The sequence below is a fragment of the Poromitra crassiceps genome (genome assembly GCF_964638095.1).
Source record: "Poromitra crassiceps genome assembly, chromosome: 19".
Taxonomy (NCBI): domain Eukaryota; kingdom Metazoa; phylum Chordata; class Actinopteri; order Beryciformes; family Melamphaidae; genus Poromitra; species Poromitra crassiceps.
Window position 1 is genome coordinate 17,478,285 of NC_139646.1, and position 21,186 is coordinate 17,499,470.

Below are 21,186 nucleotides of genomic sequence, written 5' to 3' on the forward strand. Positions count from 1 at the left end.
AAAATGCGCTGTGTCCAAACTTTTGACTGCTAGTGTACCTACACATGCAAAGCACAATTGGCACCACAAAATGACGACATGACTACAGCAGGATGACAGTGGTGTTAGTACAGATGACTCACATATGTTTTTGTATCACTAATTGCTATAGGCATACCTTTGCCTCTCCGGCAGATTTGTTTTGTAATTTAATATCCAAAAACTGACTAAAATGGTTAAGAGTTGCTTTGTGGTGTGGAGTGCACATATGATTTCAGAGAAAGACCAATGCACTCTTCCAAGGTCCAAAAAACAGTAGTTTTCATGCACTCTTCCAAGGCCCAATGGGAGGTTTGAATTTGTTTGGAATTGGGAAAATGTAAGACTCACTGCCTGGGGGGTCAGGATGGATTCAGGTCAGGCGTGATACCTGGAAGTCATCCACAGATGGCGCCGTACGCGGGGTGGTGCGGCGGCGGTGCCACTGGTGCAGAGTGTTCTTGGCCTCGGCGCTCAGCACCCTGGCTGCCTGCTCCTCCTGGAAGTTCTTGATGAGGGCCATGGCTCCGTATGCACTGGTCAGGTAGCAGCCACCTGAGGAGAGGGGGATGAATGGAGATTGAGCATGAGGAAGAAGAAAGAGGAAAATGAGGTGGGAAAAGGAGATGAGGAGAAGAAGAGTATTGACACCTTGAAGTGAAGAGAGCAAATAATTTGGACTCAAAAGAAAAATGTATTAATGAACGCAGTAGAAAAATCAGAAGAGACCATGATTTCTAGCAAAGTCCTCAGTTGCCTGTGTCATACCTCGGCAGCTTTCTTCTCAAACTCCTTGATTGTCCTCTTGTCGATGTCGCCAGACTTGTAGATGAGATGGTCGGTGGTGGTGGACTTGTCCGAGTCGACATGGTGGATCACAATGTTTGTGTGGAGCTCCTCCTCACCCATAGCTGCCCTGCAAGATACTGAGGAATCCCAGCAGGGGGCAAGAGAGGAATCAACTGCAACGGTTTGCTGACTATTGCATCAGTCACATGCACCTCAGTCAACACGATATTTTAACCCCCGTGATGACTACATTTGATCTCACTGCATCCTGCATAGCACTACCTGCTTCCATTTTGAGAACATATTTTGTGGTTATGGGAAAAGCAGCAATTAGTTTTGCAAACAGTTTACTGTTCCAATACATGCTGTGGTCGTAATACTGGAGGGAAAGCAGTGCAAGAGTCGACGAAGGTTTCATTTATCAAGAGGAGGCAATACTATACACAATAGCCATATTACAATACAATAATACAACACAGGACAGATGGCACCTTGCCATCAATATACACCTGCTCGGTGTATGAGGCACAGATCTGGCTTTGGCATGAAAGCACCAAATGTATATTAGTAAAATAATTAGAACCCAGACTACTTTAGTCTTTAGTCAAAGCCACACACCAATTCTTCATTTTGCGTCACAATATAACACACTTGTCATATATAATAATACTAGACATGCACGGCATTCTCAGTCCTCTGAAAAATTGTTATTTGATAATGTGTTGCATGGAGAAATGCTGTGAGAAAGCCTACCTTTGCTTCTCTTGGAGAAGTAGCCACTTTTCGCCACTAGATGGAGTGGCGACTCTAACAAACGCATCAATGAAAACTGCACAGAGCTTTGAACAAATAAAGAAATGTAATGCTTTTATTAAGCAACAGTTGTGTAACAAATGCAACATTACAACGCTACAGCATCAGAACATTCTCCAACATGGAAAATAACACTAATATAAAAAAACAACAATAAAACTGTGGGGACAGGCTGAGGAATTATTCAACACAGAATATGAACAGACATACTGGAACCTCTGTCATTCAATTTCGCTCAGTTGTTTCTGGATACCAAAATGTAAAGAGCTATAAACTATAACATGTAAATTAAAAAGAAAACAGTTGTGTGCTGCTTAGAAGTAAGGCACTTCTTGATATTATAGTAACAAAACCAAGGGGCAAGCTCATAGCTCTGTTTGTGAAGCCAATGCGGAAGTAACTTGAACCTGCATTTTTTCTAATGGACTGGAGGGGGCGACTCCACTGGCTGCAAAATGAAGTCCGGTTACATGGAAGTGAATGGGACAATGACTTTACTTCTCACTTGATTTAAGGCCCCAGTAAACACATTCCTAATGAGTTTATGTTCTCAACCGCCAGTTTCAATTCTTCTTGAATACAGCACGATGTTCATTTTATAAATTATGGAACCATTAAGAGTGAAATAGATTACAGAAAAAAGTTATGTTTTGATTGACAGCTCGCCTCTCCAGTGATCGTGCAGCTCGCCGATCAGGGACGAATAGCAGGCTCTCTTCTCGTCCAAATTCACGTCACTTCTGGCTCCAAATAACCAAGATGGCGGCAGTGAAGATGCCAAATCAAGGATTCAAAACAGGAATCCAAAAACCAATGGGTGACGTCATGGTGGGTACGTCCATATAGTTTTACAGTCAACAACAAACCAACCCCAAAAATGTAAAAACAAACAAACAAAAACCTTTTGACTTGCGACTTGACCTTTGATTTGCAAGCTACAATTTGAGCATATTCACATATTTTCTTTACGTGTTTGCCTGGTAGGTCAACTATAAGTTTTGATGATTAACATAAAGGAAAAATAAACATCCCAAGGCTGCAATGGAGGAGGATATGCATGACCTTGTTTGTCTGCCTTCTTGCAGTGTTCTTCTGAATTACATCTACCTATGTACAAAATTCAATTATTTTCTGATGCCCTTTAAATCAATTCTCACATCTTAGTACCTGAAAAATAAGATCCTGTACTTAAGTCTGAGAGAAACCCCCAGTTGTTATATTCACAATATAACTCTATGCACATTTAAATGTTTGCACTCCTGCAATCTCACACCAACACTCAGTGTACAATGACATCAGGATGTCACCTACAATGGAAACAATGTACAGCCTTCTATGGGCATTGGGCACTAGACTATGTAGATAAAGCTCTACGTATATACATTCAGTGTTGTCTACATGTGAGTATCATCTATAAGCACAAGAGGTAAAAGCAATGGGAATATTATCGGAGTGGTTGGAATGACACTTGACTATGTGGCTATACTATTGCCTAAAATATAAGGACTCTCCTACCATCAAGCTGATGGTATATACATGTACACTGTATAGAAGTGGAGTCTCAATTCTTTTTGCTTCAGTGTGCAGCAATCATCTGTAGATTTGTGTTCGCTGTCTCCTTCTCACCGTATTACTTCGTTTCAACACTGAAAGATAAGAGATTGGGAAAAAACAGCCATGAATACTGCTTGGACAATGTCTGAATATTATATATATTTATATACAGTATATATAAATGTGTATATTTTTATAAATGTGTATATATATATATATATGTATATGTATATGTATATGTATATGTATATATATATATATAAATTTATACATTTATATATATATAAATGTAGAATATATATATGAATATATATATATATATATATATATACACATTTAAAATTTTATTTTTGTATACATGTCAGTACAGCATACCAGGCCATTTTGTCTATATTTTAGACAAATCTGACTTGTCGTTTATGTGTGACCTCCAGCAGGATCGCAGCACTCATTATGACATAAACAAATGGGAATCAGGGTCATAAGCTAATCGGGGCTCTGAAACATGAGAGTGGCAGTCGAATCAGGCTCCTTTGAACAAATCATGACTATTTGGGGTCAACCCTAGTAATTAATAATAATAATGTCCTTTATCGCATAATAATACGGGTGGTCTGTGTCTGAGTGGAAACACACAAGCAGAACCAACGTTTGGCTCGTTAATCAGTTAGTCTGCCACCGAGGATTTCCCCCTGCGTTGTTGGATCCACCCCTTCCCCCGAAAGAAAAAAGAAAAAAGTACACGAACGGTTGAAACGATACTCAAATACTAGTCTCAACGCCAGACTCATGAGAGTACATACACTGATACACTATGTTACTGCATGCTGCAGATCTCTCTCTTGGTCTGGGACACTCACACTTCTAGCTCCAAACTGCTGTCAGAATCCTGGCCAGTGATTGGTTCACCCGAAATCCTGGAGACACCAATCAGTAATGACTTTAGCGATCAGGCGTGCCCACCTAACCTGACTATGTTGAATTTTGAAAATGAACCACTCTTTCATTGGTGCCACGACCTGTCAGTCATTCACTTTTGACCCCTAGACCCACCCTCAAAACAGCAGCGGGTGCTGTGAAGTGCCACAGACTCATTTATGTAGTATGCGGGGTGCAGTGATTCAACATATTTGAGTCTGGGGAGAGACTACTCGAATACCGACATCTTGAACGAGTGCTTGAGTACTCGTTCACATCCCTATACCTATACATAAGAGCTGTCTTTGTAATAATGTATAAAAGGGAGCTGAGAGCACAGGAAGTTGCTCTCTCAGCCTGAAGCTTTGTTGATGGGTGTTTGTGGCCATTTGCAAATTTAACAAATAAACCCTCAATCTCTCCACGTCTCTTTCATTATTACAGAAATTTCCACCACATTAACTACGGTAATCTGCAATATTTTATTACTCATTGTTCTGCATAATTTTCATTATTTATTAAGCCTGCTTCAGCGCAAGCACGTTGCATTCCTGCTCTTCACGTGGCCACTCATGTGACGTTTGATGCTACAGTAAGGTACTATCAAGTGCCAAGGGGAAATTAAGGAGGGCCTGTTAAATGACGAATGAAATGTAACGCAACACAATGTAAAAACAACACTCATGTCAAAACAGCGATGAGCAAATTTTAGGAATCATCAAGATTAGCACTCACTCTATTGTGTGCAGTTCATATTTCGTGCTCTTCTTCAGCTCCAGTAGCAATCTGATTCCTGAGTCATCCAGGTTGTTGCCCATCAGATGCAGCTCTCCCAGATGTCGGGGGTTTGACTTCAGGGCTCTGGTCAGGAACTGGATACTCGTTGAGCTGAGTCCACAGTTCCTCAGTCTGGAGAGAGATGAGAAAATTAGTTTGGATACTCTTAGGGTCCCAGTGCATTATACAATACAATATACAGCAGGCCTACAGGTATAAAGCCATGCTAAATGAATGACATGCACTTGAATGGACCAGAGATAAGGAGGTGTTGTGATATGAATATAACAACTAGAATCAAGTGTGATGTTTAATGTATTTCATGAATGGCTTCAGAGAGACAAAAGCTACATGAACACTGCAGCGTAAAGTGACCCAATTCAGATCCCCCCCCCCCCCCCCCCCCCCCCACACACACACACACACACACATACACAATATTTTCAGACACAGATTTGATGGTTTTACTTCAGTGTGAACAGAACAAACATATGAAATCTGATCTTTCCATTTCTGATTTGGACCACATTAATATCGGTTCGTATTTTTCAGATACCGGTGCTAAAACAATACTTTTAAAACAGTCCCCGTGCCTAAACGGTGCCTGAACCAGATTTGCAAGAGGATTTCAAGCGGCATGCTCCTAACGATAATGTTAGTGAAGGTGCGTGCGGCTCTGGGATATTTCACTCAGCAGGTTGGGCTAAGCACCTAAATGAGGCACCCCAAAAAATGATAAATAAATAAACAAATAAATAAACAAACAGATCCGGGTGATTCACGTGAGTCACCCTTTCAGGTCGGAAAATCCAGATTTCTGGATTAATCGGGAAAAATCACATCCCTGTCAAATACATTTTGCTGCTGGCCAAACTGGGAGAGCACCGACTGCTGTAGGTAATACACTGACTATCGATAAGTACTTCATACAACCCCAGTTAAAAAATCTGAACAATTCCTTTAAGAAGTAATTTCAACTTACGATAATTTCTCCATTTTACAATAAGTGTTCCCAAGTCCCACGCAGAGTCTCTTTACTCCCTTGTCTTGAAGGTGGTTGTCAGAGAGGTCCAGCTCGGTGAGAACACTATCTTTACAGGCAAGAACTGAAGCAAGCGCCGCACAACAATCCTCCGTCAGGCTGCAATGGCTCAGGCTGGAACGAAACAAAAACATTCTGATGTAGCACGCTGCACTAAAACAACGCACAGTGCAATATTACTCTGACAATGTTTTACAAGCTTAATTTACTCGGTTCTGAAAACTATTTACTCGAGAGCTTTGAGATCAACGTAGGGACTCTTCAGTCCATCAGCCACTTCTTTGACTCCTCTGTCTCCGAGGCAGTTCATGCTGAGGTCCAAGTCTGTCAGCTTGCCGGCTGACGACCGCTTCACCTGATTTTCACAGTCGAGGTGGGAGATGGAACACAGTGACAGGACTTTGGCCAGATGAACGCAACTCTTCCCAGTGATGCCACATCTAAAAATACTGCGGAGAAAGAATGGGGAGTTCATGTCATTAAAGTCAAAGATTTGAGTATAGAAGTTATCAATTCAATACATTTGTGTAATTGTAGTTTAATTACATTATATTACGTCATTTAGCAGACGCTTTTGCCCAAAGCGACTTACAATAGCACATTTTGTCAACAGTAGTGAAACCAAATGTGTGTCTCAGTTTTCATCAGTTGAGATTCTTAACACATTCACTGCCAGACGTTTTTTTTTACTGTAGTTAGCTTCTGCCAGAGGGGTTTTTTGAGGATTCTGGCTCATCTTTCAAGACCCGAGGATTCTTTTCTGCTAAGATTTTGTGAACACACAATATCTCAAAAGAACTAATAGAATGTGTGCTTTCTCTATCTAAAAGAGTTAGTTTGTAGAGTTAGTAGTTATGTAAGCATTAGCAGTTGAATACAGCATGGTTTCAGCGTCAGAAAAAATATTCAGAGATAAACGGCTTTTTGTGAAATTCGATAGAACAGTCACTTTAACCATTCATTTTTGGCTCTCTCTCTCTCTCCCTCCCCCTCTCGCTCTCTCTCTCTCTCTCTCCCTCCCTCTCGCTCTCCCTCCCTCTCTCTCTCTCTCTCTCTCTCTCCCTCCCTCTCTCTCTCTCTCTCTCCCTCCCTCTCGGGAGGGAGACGCACTAGGTTTAATCCTAGTGAGAGGGGGAGAGGGAGAGAGAGAGAGAGAGAGAGAGAGGGAGGGAGGGAGGGAGAGAGAGAGAGCGAGAGAGAGAGAGAGAGAGAGAGAGAGAGGGAGAGAGCGAGAGGGAGAGTTGCTTCCAACTCCTCCCTCCGTGTGTGTCCTCTTGGCCGCAGCGGCCGTGTCACAAGCTCGTTGCTGCTGCTGTAACCTCGCGTCACCAGTCTCATTGCTTTGCTGCTGCTGTGCCTGTCTGCGCGGCCGCTGTTTGAGGAAGTCTGGATGGAGGACTCGCTCGCTTCTTGGAGTTTTGGTTGAGAGAAGCTTTTGCGATTCTGGTCATATTTATGCTGCGTGTTTCAAAGTGTGTTCCATCCGTGATCTATTATGCAAATTTGCAATCCCGCACTGCCAGCAATCAGCGCGAAAACGAAAGCGTTTTCGCCAATCCATTTTCATGAGAATGGCTTCGTCACACTGCTTTTTGCTTGCCTTCCTCCTTCCTTGTCGCCACTTAGTGGGTCGGTGGAATGGGTTGTACACGTTGTACACGTCCAATATTTATATAAGAGATGTAAAAGGGTTAGATGCACATCCCACCGTCAAAAAAAAAAAATCAATTTTTTTGACGTATTAACACGTTCATTGCCAACGACGTATTGATACGTCAAGCAGAATCCAACCGTTGACTGCCAGCGACGTATTGATACGTCAAAAAAATAGTTTTTTTTTTTTTGACGGTGGATCGTTGATCTGGCCCTTTTGCATCTTCTATTATACAGTTAGAGCCGCCGGGCGTGTGCAATCCATTCCGCCGACCCACTGAGTGGCGACGGTGCTCAGACTATTGAGTGTTGTTTGGCCAGAAACGCACGCATTCCAGCTGAGCTCAACCGAGGACCCAGAAGCGAACGAGCCTCATTCTCATACTGTAGGCGAAAACCTTTCACACGGGCGCACGGCGGTGGGGGGTTCCAAAGGTGGACTGGGTGGAAAGCACACTTTGAAGCGCGCAGCATAAAGCCTAGAGTCACACAAGGCTTCGTCAAAGCTCTCAACCGAAAATCCAAGAACGGATTAAGCCACATCCACGCTCGCCGACGAGGGGCCGCCAGAGACGGAGGCTGCTGCTCACTGCTCAGACAAGCAGGAGAGACTGGCTTGTGACTGACAAACGCTGCTGAAATCCACCAGACACGCCCACGGAGGGAGGAGTTGTAAGGAGAGGGGGTGCGGGTGCTGCTATGGAGGAAATTACTGTTCAGAACTATATTGTTTATGTCTGATGTCTCACTGATGCCAAAAATAAATGGTTAAAGTGACTGTTTGATATTGAATTTCACAAAACTGCGATTATCTCAGCTTTTTGTCTCAGACGCTGAAACCATGCTGTACTCAACGGCTAATATCTACATAACTACTAACTCTACAAACTAACTCTTTTAGACAGAGAAAGCACACATTCTATTAGTACTTTTGTGAACTTTGTGTTGACAAACTCCAAGCAGAAAATTATCCTTGGCTCTTGTAAAATGAGCCAGAATCCTCAAAAAAACCCTCTGGCAAAAGCTACCTACAGTAAAAAAAAAAAGGCTGGCAGCGAATGTGTTAATACGTCCATGGCAGTGAACCGCTGGATTTTTTTTGACGTATATATACGTCAGTGGCAGTCAACGTGTTAAAAGGAAGTAGCATTTGTTGATTTTGTTTTCTGCAGAAAATGCTGTTTGGAGAAATTCTCACCATACTGAATACCATTTTATACCACAAAACAACGCGATTATGCTCATATTTAAATAGCTGACAAACTTTCTGCTAGTCCTTGCTTTGAAGGCCTGATAAGATTATCGTTAAGAGAACGGAAAAAATGCAAAGTGAACTTGGTTGATTAACCAATACTGTGTGGAGGGGCACATACAGTATATTTTGAGAGACAAGCTGTGGGCTGTTTAAAATCGGTCCGCGCCGCGGGCTGCAATTGACCCGCAGGCCGGACTTTGGACATGCCTGGCTTACAGTGATTATTTTGGGTCTTCTCATACATGAGAACAATGGAATTGTTTTTTTAAACTACAGTGATTCTATTATAATGTACTTACAAACTGCCAAAAATGAGACGAGATGCAGCAGCCATACTTGGTGCATGTCCGTCTGTTGAGACCGCTGTTTGAAACTGCTGGAGGCCTAGGTAACTTACTGTTTGTATTTTGAAAGTCAATAAAATGTAGTAAATACCAAAGCTGTCAATTTCATTACATTATGTACTGTATTTATGTAATAAATGCACAAATGTCAATTAGAGGGTAATCTGCATGAGGGACACACACACACACTAGGGATGGTCCGATCCGATACTTGATAGTATCGGTGCCGATCCGGCCAAAAGCACTGGATCAGATATCGGAGGGGAAGAAAAGTCTAAATCTGATCTGATCCATTAGCCCTAAACTATCACGTAGACGCTTAACTCAACTTTGAGCAACGTTCTGTCACCCTGAAGAGACATGTGAACACAGTGAGTGAGACCATGAGTGAGACCTGTGCTGCCATGTCAGCTGCGTGGACTTATTTTAAGATCAAGGAAGAAAAAGGCTAAACAGCTGAGTGCAATTTAATATGATGTGTGAGTGCTTTGAGCGTTGGAAACTTCAACAGCACAGACTGCCCGATACGAGGTCGCTGTATCAAACAAACAACCCAACCGCAACGTTACAGAGAGAGAGAAACAGAGAGAGGGTGGGGCAGACCCGCTCCAACAGGTGAGCCACAACAAAACACACGGGGAGCCGCGGTCAATCCAGCAGCACAACACGCCACAATATCACGATCAATACGTACCATTCCCATCTAGAAATGAAGGCGAAATCTACGCACTTGCTGCATAATGAAGCGTCAGATTAACGCTAAAGCCTATGACTCACCACTTGCCTCCACAGTGATAATGTTAGTTGTCCTCTCCTGCCGATGTTTTAGTGCTTATAATTAATCCCAAAAGTCCAAATCTTCCTTGAAAACGCCAAATAAAACTAGATTAGCCCATGTGTCCCTGTTTACAAACACCATGATGCTAAACTGTGCTCCGCCCCATTGTTTCACACAACACAAAAGTAGGGAGACCAGGGACAGTTGTAGAGCTAAAAGGTCGGATCGGATTCGGTATCGGCAAATACTCAAGTTTGTGGTATCGGTATTGGACATGAACAAGTGGTATATCCCTAGTTATAATGATCACCTGCTTATAGTGATCAATTTGACCCGGCTTAAAGTGATCACTATAAGAGGAGTGCACTGAATAAAGGATAGAAGGAGAGAAGGAAGGAGTACTTACTTCAGCTTCTCCAGCTGAGACCCTGCATACATGCCTTTGCAGATCAGCTCAAATCCTGCGTCCTTCAGGTCATTGTTACTCAAATTGAGGTCGGCCAAAGTGCTGGATTCAGACTTCAGAGCTGTGGAGATTCTGTCACAACTCAACGCTGTGAGGTTGCAGTGATACATCCTGCCAAAGATAAATTATTAGGCGACTGGACAGCTGGCATCAATCCACTCATGAGAACAATCAGAAGTGAACGAATCTATAATATTTAGGAAAAGACTCACTCCAGCCTTGTTAGGTTTGATATATCAAATTTTTCGAAGAGCTCAATGGCCCCCTTGTCTCCGATTGCATTGCTGCCCAGATCCAGCACTTTAAGGTGGTGGGAATTCTTCTGCAGAGCCGAGGCCAGAGAGCAGCATCCGTTTTCCTTAATGTTGCATTGTGACAGCCTATAATGAAAAGGATTACATATCAACATAATGGATATGCCAAATATGAAAAAGGATTATAAATTAAATAAGCTAAGTAGAAGTGCACTCTGCCAAGGCTAATACTCCAGTACACTATGATATGCAAATCGTGCGAGTCAGATCGGAACCCTATACACATTCCCCCAGCCACTCAAACCCCGCCTCCCCACGACCTGCCTATTCGTGGATTCCTTTATAACTGGGAACTGGTAATCTTACTGGTTCAAAGTTCATGAGCTGGGACGTGACGTCACTAGAGCTGGTATTTCCCATTCCAAACTCGTAGGAGCCTCAGCAGCCCCGGTCGTAAAAAGTCCAAGATGGCTGATCCGCGCAACAACAGTAGTTATAATCGTATAAATGCTATTTAGCACTTCTGTCTTGTTTGTGTCTCGTTAAATCAGCTGTACACACAGCACGGCCTACTTCTATCTGTGTGGACATGAGGCAGCAGTGTTTGTATGTGCAAAATGCGACGAAATGCCTTTGTTATCAACTGTTATTGCTAACAATGGCTAGCCTGGCTAGCGAGTGGATCTGACCAGTGAACAGTGAACTTCCCAGCTCAACTTTTCTGCAAATGGAATGCTAACAAAACGGATGTGACGTCGTTTAGCCTCCACATCCCAGTTATTTTGCGATAAAGGAACGCACGATATCTCTAGCTATGGCCATTTTTCCATAGCCCCGCCCCCTCCCACATCCCCCTAGCCACCCCTCCAATCGCGACTCTCTTCCGCCTTCCTATCCCTAGCTATGGCCCCTTTTCCCTAGCCCTGCCCCCCTTCCTTGACCCGAATCTGATCGGATCCGCACCCAAATTTAATTGGTTCTTCCTTTTGACCCATGCTAACCGTGCTGAGTTTTCAATATAAACCTTGGTGAAATGATTTCTGTGAGTGTATTAGTACTTTTTGAACATTTTAACAAACCGTGATAATACTGATAACCGTGATAATTTTGGTCACTATAATCGCGACATGAAATTTTCATATGGTTCCATCTCTACTCATTAGCCTATTGCAGACAGCCACTCACTTTTAGTTTCTGATTCCTGTGGGGTGCTGACGGACAGCTCCTTTTATCGTTAAAATAAAAAGTGCCCTGAGAAAGCATTATTTGGCCTCTGTACCGTTTACAGTCGGATGAATTAATTTTCTCGCCTTGTCATCCACATACTGTTTTGCTTTACCATTTTCCTCCTTGTTGAATTCTGATGTCACTTAGTTTCTGTTACCCGAATCAGTGAATTTGTTTCATATCCTCTTACTGTAACTCACTTTAACAAAATCATGTTCTCTTCTGCATTATTGTCATTTTTATACAGTATGTGCAAATACATAAACTTTCAAGTCTACCGTTTGTGAACATTATGTTACAAATACATAACATTCTGTGCACACATCACACAAAGTCACTTACTTCAGTGTGTCTAAACAGCACCCTGGAGATTGAACACCATTTGCAAGCTGGAGCAGTCCATCATCTCCTATTGCGTTCCCACTGAGATCCAGCTGTCTCAGTTTGGGGGAGCGACACAAGATGGAAGCCAGGTCCTCACAGGCACGCGACGTCACTCCACAGCCATGCAGCCTGAGCATTTCCAGTTTGCAGTCTTTATCTACCAACCCTTCCATGAGTTTCTTCACTCCACTATCCCGGATGCTGTTGTACCCCAGGTCCAGCTCTCTGAGGTACGAGTCTCTGGTGCTCAGGACTGCTGCCAGCGCTGGACAAGATTTCTCTGTCACGTTACAGAAACGCAGCCTGCAAGGAGACAGGAGTCAGTGACAGGTCACACATATTGGGCACCATAACGGAGAGTGTTTAAGAAACTGTATTTGCAAAACATTCAATAACACTTATGACTTACATAGCTTTCTTTGATTTCAAAACAGCTGGTAGTTGCTTCAGGAGATTCTCATCACATCTATCGGACACATTCTCAAATTTCATGTCAAAAACGTCTCGCTCTCCTTCAAAACATCCGATCATTTTGGACAGAATGAACCAATTTGTTCGTGAGAATCCGGGGATCGGCGGCTCTACTGTCTTGCGAAACAACTTGAGATCGCTCAGGAAAACGTGCCTGTCAAACTCCCTCAGGCAGTGCAGCAGGCCCACGGCGCTAACAGACCCAATGTTCTCCAGCATCTTAATCTTGGTGTACTCAAGCAGTGGATTGGTGGGCTCCATCCTACCCTGGTGGCTCAGGAGGCCGAAGACGAAGCGCAGGAACACATCATAGTGTCCTGTCGCACTCTCCACTGCCTGGTCCACGAGGGGGCGGCAGGCAAGGAACAGCGCAGACTGAGATGGACCGTCATGAAGCTGTTCTTCTGATTCAATGCTGCAGACAGCATACGCTGCAGCAAAGTATTCTTGAATGCTGGAGTGACCAAAGCGATACACTGTGGTGTTATCCAGCCCTCTCTCCTCTTTCAACACAAGCGGGAACTTTCTGGAGTACGCTGATGCTTCGCTGACACTTATTCCACTCTCTAGAAGGTCACGTTCATACATTACATTGCCTTTTCTCAAACGATGCATTCCAAGCTTTCGTAGCTTGGAAATGATAGTCATATCATCTGGGTCTGTCACTTGTGCTGTGACCAAATGTGTATAAATCTGAGTCAGATTTATGGGATCAATCTTGAAGCCATAATCTGCTTCCTGCACATGATTCTTCAAAACGCATGCGATGATGGAGCAGATCTGCGGTATCTGACATAGGAAGCTGAGACTCCTCGATATTTTCACGTTGTCGATCACTTTGTTGGCCACATCGTCATTGCGGATAATTGCTCTGAAGTGCTGCTCCTTCTGTTCATTGCTGAACCCTTGCATCTCAGTCACTTCAAGCAAATGGTCGACAGGGATGCGTGTTACTGCTGCCGGCCGGCTAGTCATCCATATGTGGGCATCGGGAAGTAGATTCCCTCTGATCAGACTGGTCACCAGACCATCCACTGTGGATACTTGTGACACATCTTTCACTGCTGCACTGCTGAAGTTTAGGGGCAGCTGACACTCATCCAGTCCATCAAGGAAAAACCACACGTTGTATCCTTTCAGGTCAGAAGCGCTGAGTTCCTTCAGTTCTGGGTAAAATGTACGGAGAAGTTCAACCAAGCTCAATTGCTTTTTCACCAAATTCAACTCCCAGAAGTTGAGGGGAAACAGGAGGTGGATGTCTTGGTAGCCTTTCCCCTGTGCCCAATCCAGACTGCAACTCCGCATAGCTGTGGTCTTTCCAATTCCAGACACTCCTGACGTGAGAATTGTTCTTTTGCTGCAGTTATGTTCACATGCAGAATGAGACATGAAAACATCGTGGGTCGACCACAAAGTATCATGGCATGGATAAAGATTTGATCCAACCCATGCATAAAGATTTGATTTATCAATAAATCTAAACTCATGCTGGTTGTTCTCAGATAATCCACTGCCATAAATGTCCTTAAAGGACCACTCAGGGCAAAATGTCGCAGGAAGTGCTGGGTGTTGTTCAGAGTGCGCCCCATCCAGTATGGCTTTGAGCCGATTTCTTTGATCCATCACGGCAGGGGGTCCCTGAAAAAATAAGAAGAAATTCTTTATCAGGGTTCCCCCTCTTTTCTAGAGATCACTTTCCAGTACTTATTCAGGACATTTTCAGTGATGACCTCGCTGGTATGACAGACAGGGATCACGCCATACACTAATATGTTCCTCTCTGTGGAAGTCGGATTTAAAAGACGTGCAGTCTACTCTATATAGCTATTAACTTATCTATGAAATTATCTTTTACATGCTTAGAAATTATAACAATTTGATCATAGAATAATGCAAACACACCTGCAGTCAGATGTACATGTATGGTGATGTAATTTATACTCTTAAGAAGGGATGTGTTCTTCTTGTGTAAATTCAGCTTGAGCAGGAGCCTGGCCATTCCCAGTTCAAAAAAGTAGACCAGATGCCGAAACTGGTGCTGCATGGTGCGTGCCATGGCCTGTCTGAACAATCTAATCCAGTGGTTCTCAAATGGGAGTCCGGAGACCCCAGGGGTCCTTGAGGGCATTCCAGGGGGTCCCCAGGCAAAAGGGGGGTCATTTATTTGAGCTAGAATTCCATTCATAGGTAACACAATGACTATTTTGGTCATGGTGGGTTTTATACACTTTCGGTAATAAAACATCTAAAAACATCAATCTTATTATCATATGGGGGACCATGGGACAAAATCCTATCAAATGGGGGTCCGTGGTCTATTTTGTCAGTTTAGGGGTCGTTCATGTGAAAAAATTTGAGAACCACTGAATTCTAATCTGTTAACAAAGGACGCCGAAAGGAAACTGGCTGCGCTTCCAGGCGCTTCGTGGCTATTCGCTACGCTTCAGTGTCTGATGTGTTTGCACCATCAGGCAGCTCATGGTAATAGCAATATTGTAGTCTAGCCCTGCCTTAGTATCATATTACTTTCTCTTTCGAACGCAAAGGCTTTTCAGCAGGCCTACTAGGCGTGTGACAGTACATCAATCTATAGATTGATACATCATCGATATTGTATTGTGTATCGATGCAAAGTGAAAACATCGATATATATAGCCATCCTTAAGATACACCTTGCAAATCCAAGGTGATGAAGCATAGAATATGTGCATGGCTTTAATTTAAAGGCCTGCAGCCTGTTGCACCAGCTGAACATAAGTTCTCTCTTAAATTAGGGTGTAAAGTCCACACTAACTGCTACGTTCAAACTTAGACACCAAAGTTGTGTCTTTGTTTAGCTGCACCACGGAAACGTAAGATACATCTTAACTAGTAGTCCTTAAACCCCACACTAGCCAAAATAGTGATATATCTGATGTCATTACAATTTGATGATCGCCTACACCAGTCTAATAATTGGCGCGAGCCACCAGTTTGGGCGCCCTAAATGCGGAAGTGATTCTGGGCCTGTTAGTGAGCAGTCCCAATGCTACTTTTTAAGTATTTTTCATAATGCTATACTGTTACTCTTACTTGAGTAATTTTAATAATAGATATATTCTACTTGAGTATTTTTAAATGTACACTGAGTAAATTTAGATTTTTGTTTTGTACAAAGACAGGGACAGCTTAGGTACAGTAGCTAACACGTAATGTGTCCGATGTGTGAAATCAATGTATTGGGATACCTAATTAAAATATAAAACGTTTTTAAAGTAAAATTAGCGTTAGAGCTGAGATCAGGCGCCAAAAACAGGCTCGACCCGACCTGCCCGTTCTGTCTTTTCTTCCTCCAAGGGGGCTATGGGGTAAAATAAAAATGAGGCAAAAAAAAAGTTTGAGAACCACGTTTCATGTTAAATGAACATGAAACATAATGAAGTAACGTTAGTGCTCACCTTAGCTAGCTCACCAGGCTAACGAGTTTGTAATACAAACATTGTAGTTGCAGCTGGCATAACGTGTAACGTACAGTGATCACAACAGATCCACACTTACCTATGCTCGAAAAGCACACTTAGAAGAGGAGTATAGCTCCCAATGAAGATGCCATGCTGACTGCAGTGCCGCGGCAGAAAGCTGACAACTTGCCTGGGTCCAGCTTCGAATCCGCCCACTCCACGGAGTGATATCAGCCAGGCAGCCCAGGCTAATTGACAAGTAACGCTAGTTGTGTGATTCACTCAACCAGGGTTGCCAGGTCAATCAGAATCATTACCTGTAGGAAACCTCTCTCTCACAATGGAAACCAAACTGAAATTGATTGTCACTCAACAAATAGCCCAAAACACCCCCACCCGTCCCATGGCATTTATTTATATTTTTACTTTTGGAACACAATTTGAAACTAGTCCAATTTGGCAGGAAACCACGACCTGGCAACCCAGCACCAGAGCCATGTATATAGAATGCTGCCTTCATGTACTGTCAGAAATTTTTATTTTGAATGTGCAAGAACAATCTAACAAAATCATTGTTCTGATTTAACCATATTGTATTTTTATTTTATTTTATAGGTCCCTAACAACGTATGAACTATTTGAAATTAGACATGAACACCAATGTAATAGAGTGATTACATTGTCTAATTACAGTTGTTAGGGACCTGTAAAATAAAGGGTTACCATATAAAAGGAAGTAGGCCGTTTACATTTTTGTGGCACATTGGATGTCATCAGTGAGTGACATCACTGATGATGGCATGCATTGTGACATCAGTTACATTATTGACCATCTATAAGTGACATCATCAGTGACATCATTATTGATGCGAAGTTAAGCAATTGTGTGCTACGCATGCCAATAGGGCAGGCGAGGCCACGCAGCAGCCTAGCTGCGGGCGAGGCCAAAATTGCGCAATTGTGCGCTGAGTGAGGTCACTCGAGCACTCCATGATGTGATCAGTGACGTATGTGAGCCCGCACAGTGGATGAGCGATGCTGCGCAGCAGCCGAGCTAGCGAGCCCGTGCAGCGGGCGATCCTATGTTTCAAGAAAATAAATCCTGACAATGACTGATAAATTTGAGTTCAGGACAACCCTGACTGCATGTTAATTCAAAATGAAATGTTTTTACTGTATTATTTTAGAGAATTTCCAAGTTAAAGTTCCACATGTGTAGTATCTTGAAGTGGCTTCTTTTCTTAAACTGGAGGTGCTGTAAAAACACTTTCCTCCATATGTTTTTGACTGTCACGCCCCAAAGGCCCACTCTGAGCCAGGAAAAACCCTACTAAACACATTTCAAATTCTGTTAGAGCAGTTACTATTGTGTATTGTTTGTATATGATCAATAAATAATATTTAAATAACACTAGGTATTTGTAGACCTTTGTACTTCAATCATGAGAGGCCAGTTGGTAGGATTTAACAAACTTTATTTAGCTATCGGCATGCATGGCAAATACTTTGGCGCATGACTCCATTAGACAGTGGCGCTCCTCTTGAGGCAAGAGGAGGGCATCTGCATAGGCTAGGATAGCGACCCCCCCCCCCCCGGTGGGCGATCCTACAGGAGTCAAGACTTGTTGGTGGCGGACTGGGGAGGTGGGTGGGGCACGACAACGCTTCAGAGGACAGCTTCAGGGGAGATGGACTGCCGTGAAGCCAGCTGCTGCTATGATCGGCCAGAGAGAGGTGACGTAGAACCCTTGCTAATATACTAAAATTAACTGACGTCATACTTGGGCTTGACTGACCACAACATAGCTGACATCATACTAGAACTTGACTGACGTCGCGGGGTGATCAGGTTATGCATGTGTGGCCTTCTGCTTGAAATTTGGTCTGGAGACCTCTCTCGTGAGACCTCACTCGTGAGATATACACACACACGTGTGTGTGTGTGTGTGTGTGTGTGTCAAAAGTGACTAGCGTCAAGTGCGTTGGTTACAGTTACTTACCGTTACTGAACCCCTCTACATGGAGTGGCACTGTAACAAACACGTCAATGAAAACACTGGACAGTTCTTTCAACAAATAAAGAAATGCAGTTCTTTTATTATGCAAAATAGTCTGTGGTATCAAAGGCAACATTACAACTCAGCTACAGCATCAGAACATGGCAAATAATGTCAATATAAAACAATGATACTGTGTGGATAAGATGAGAAATGATTCAACACAGAATATACTGTAAATCACTGACATACTGCAACCTTTGTCATTCAATTTTCTTCAGTTGCTTCTGGATACCAAAACAAGTGCTATAAAACTATAACCTGGTCATTACGAAAATAAAACAGTTTTGTGCTACTTAAATTCAAGGCACTTTTTGATATCATAGTAACGAACAAAACAAAACAAAAATATTCATAAAAACCCTTCACATATTTATTTTTAAGAGTTTGCCTTGAAGGTCACAAAAAAGTTTTGATGATATACTGTAATTAACATCATAAGCAAAAACTAATAAAAAAATAAACATTCAATGGAGGATTTGTGCGACCTTGCTTGTCCGTTTTCTTCCAGACCCATTGTTGCGTGTGGCCATGGACACACTTCATATAGTGCATTTCATGTTTAGATCCGATATGTTTGTGTTGCTTTTCTTAACTGATCTCCTCTGCTCCTCCTTGTCTCACACTGACACACCTGCAGAACATCAGCTGATTGCTGCTGCTGCAGCTCTGCCTGAGTTTAAAGCTGGCTTGCTGCTGGCAGGCATTTAGTTCTCACTCTGACACCAGCCCAGCAGCACCTGCATTTGGTTTGAACTTTTGCCCATTCTTTCCTTTGTTAGGCCCTGGCACAATAGGTGTCAGGCTTTATTGTTTTAGTTTGATCTGGCAGTTTTGGTAGCTACGTTTTCATTATTAGCTTTAGTTTAGTTTCCTAAATCTATGCTTTGAACTTTTCAATTGTTAGTTTAAGGAGAGGGGCTGGCTTCGACTGTCCTATTCACCACGCCCACTTTTTCTCTCTTCCGCGTTACACGCAATTGTATTTGTTCTTCCGGTTCAGCGCTAGTTGGCGGCCAATTTCAAAACAAAACGTCACTATAATAATGAATGAAGTTTGGCAACATTCAAAATTAAGCTACACTGCGGCCAACTTCAGTTACATGTTCATAGCATTACTGCTGCGAGGAGCCGATGGCTGTACCCAGTCGGCATTTAACGTTAGTTACAAAAGCACGTCGACAGTGTTTTCTCACTGCCAGTAGCCTACAGTAGGGTTTGACAGATAGCTAGTCCGACCGGTGTCAGCAGAGCCGGGCACTCCCAGTCCTCACTGCTCATTAAATATTTCCAAATAGGCGTTATTCTGATAAAATGGTCCGTTCTCACCCGAAAAATATTAAAACTTTAAAAGTTTTTTTTTGGCTTGAAAACAGCTTTTTGGTAAGTCTAAAAATGACTACGGCAGGCGTAATCTACTTCCGTGTCTAAAACAGGAAAGACGATTACAAAATGACGTCATGCAGAAGCATCCTTGTATGGGCAAAGAATAAGGTGAATAGGGGTCAGCCAGACCCCTCTCCCTTTTGCTCTTTTTGGCCAAGCTGTCAGGTCATTTTGTTTTATGATTTCGGGCAGTTTTTGATACTTTGGGTCAAATAAATCAAATAAATAAAAACCCTATCATTTTGACTTTGGGTGTGGCGTCCTTTTCTTATCTTGTGGTCTTCATTTGAGCCATGTTCAATGTTTGTGTCGACTTAAAGTCCCTGGAAGCCAGAAATATTTCTTTATTATTTAGCATTTTGAGTTCATCACATCACAGGACCCTATGTTAATAAGCCACCAGCCAAATTTGAACGATGATGAACGTCGAAAAGTATATAAATTTAGGTTTGACAGGTGTGGCAAAACGCATGAGAATCGATTATTTTTTAGAGTGTATTTTCTCCCGCGGAATGTGTGGGCGTGTCCGTCTGCAGCAGGGACATTTCTCTGCTCCGAGAGAGAGAGAGAGCGCGAGAGAGAGGGGGGGAGGGAAACGGAGAAAGAGAGATCCAGTGCGTGTGTCGAACACAAGGGGTTGAGAGGGCTTGTGGGCTTTTTTGTGTGTGTGTGTCTCTCTCTGTGCTCTCTCTCACACTAGTCCAGAGAGAGAGAGAGAGAGAGAGAGAGAGAGAGAGAGAGAGAGAGAGAGAGAGAGAGAGAGAGAGAGAGAGAGAGAGAGAGAGAGAGAGAGAGAGAGAGAGAGAGAGCAGCATAGCGCTCGGCACAGAGTGGGAGGCAGACAGACACTGAGGGAGCGCTGTCACTGGGGGCAAAGAACGGACAAAAGGAGAAGGGCAGATTGCGTGCATGTACAAAGGTTATATAGAGCTTATGACGTCATAAGCTCCTGCGTTTTAGCACCTCGCGCACTGCTGTCTTCAATGAGGAAGTACTTTGTAGAATCTTGTAGAAAAGTGTCGATTTTAAGGCTTTGGGTTGAAAGTAATGTATAATAATTTCTGAGGCACAAAATTACTAACATAAGACCCTAAATAACATAGTTAGAACGTTTTTGTGGATTTTGGTTTCCAGGGACTTTAAGTTAACACCCATGTACAAAAGTAAATCATTTTTTATGCCCTTGAAATGTTCTTACCAATTATCTATACAAGGTATGTTGTATTTAGACCTGATATTCAGGAATATTTAATTTACTATCTCTTGCATTTGTAGGGTTCAATAAAAGGTACCAGAATGCACAAATCATCTAATGGCTCATTTCCACCACATTTTACTGCCCTGTACAGCTCGTCACCACTCGGCTCTAATCGTATCAGCCCTATTGACGTTTTGCTTCCACCGCGGATCATGTGCCCTCACCCACCCCCGCCCACAGCTGGTCGTCTAAAAATAGCGACCGCATATCTGTCCTTCGGCTATAACATAACGTTACAATTAAATCCATCCACAGAACTTTTAAACTGTTTATGAAATACTGGTGCCTCTAAATGACCTACA

The 21,186-nt window shown here is 42.9% G+C and overlaps 1 protein-coding gene across 1 annotated transcript; it reads right to left on the reverse strand.

Annotated features, from left to right (window-relative positions):
• Window positions 1-558: 558 nt before the first annotated feature.
• On the reverse strand, window positions 559-14,132 carry LOC310793929 (NACHT, LRR and PYD domains-containing protein 3-like; the record flags this gene model as incomplete). Its single annotated transcript, XM_083655818.1, has 8 exons — window positions 559-573; window positions 787-934; window positions 4,828-5,001; window positions 5,852-6,025; window positions 6,142-6,360; window positions 10,348-10,518; window positions 12,252-12,575; window positions 12,898-14,132. 8 exons carry the CDS (start codon window positions 14,130-14,132, stop codon window positions 559-561), a joined length of 2,460 nt encoding a protein of 819 aa, XP_083511944.1.
• Between the last annotated feature and the right edge of the window lie 7,054 nt (window positions 14,133-21,186).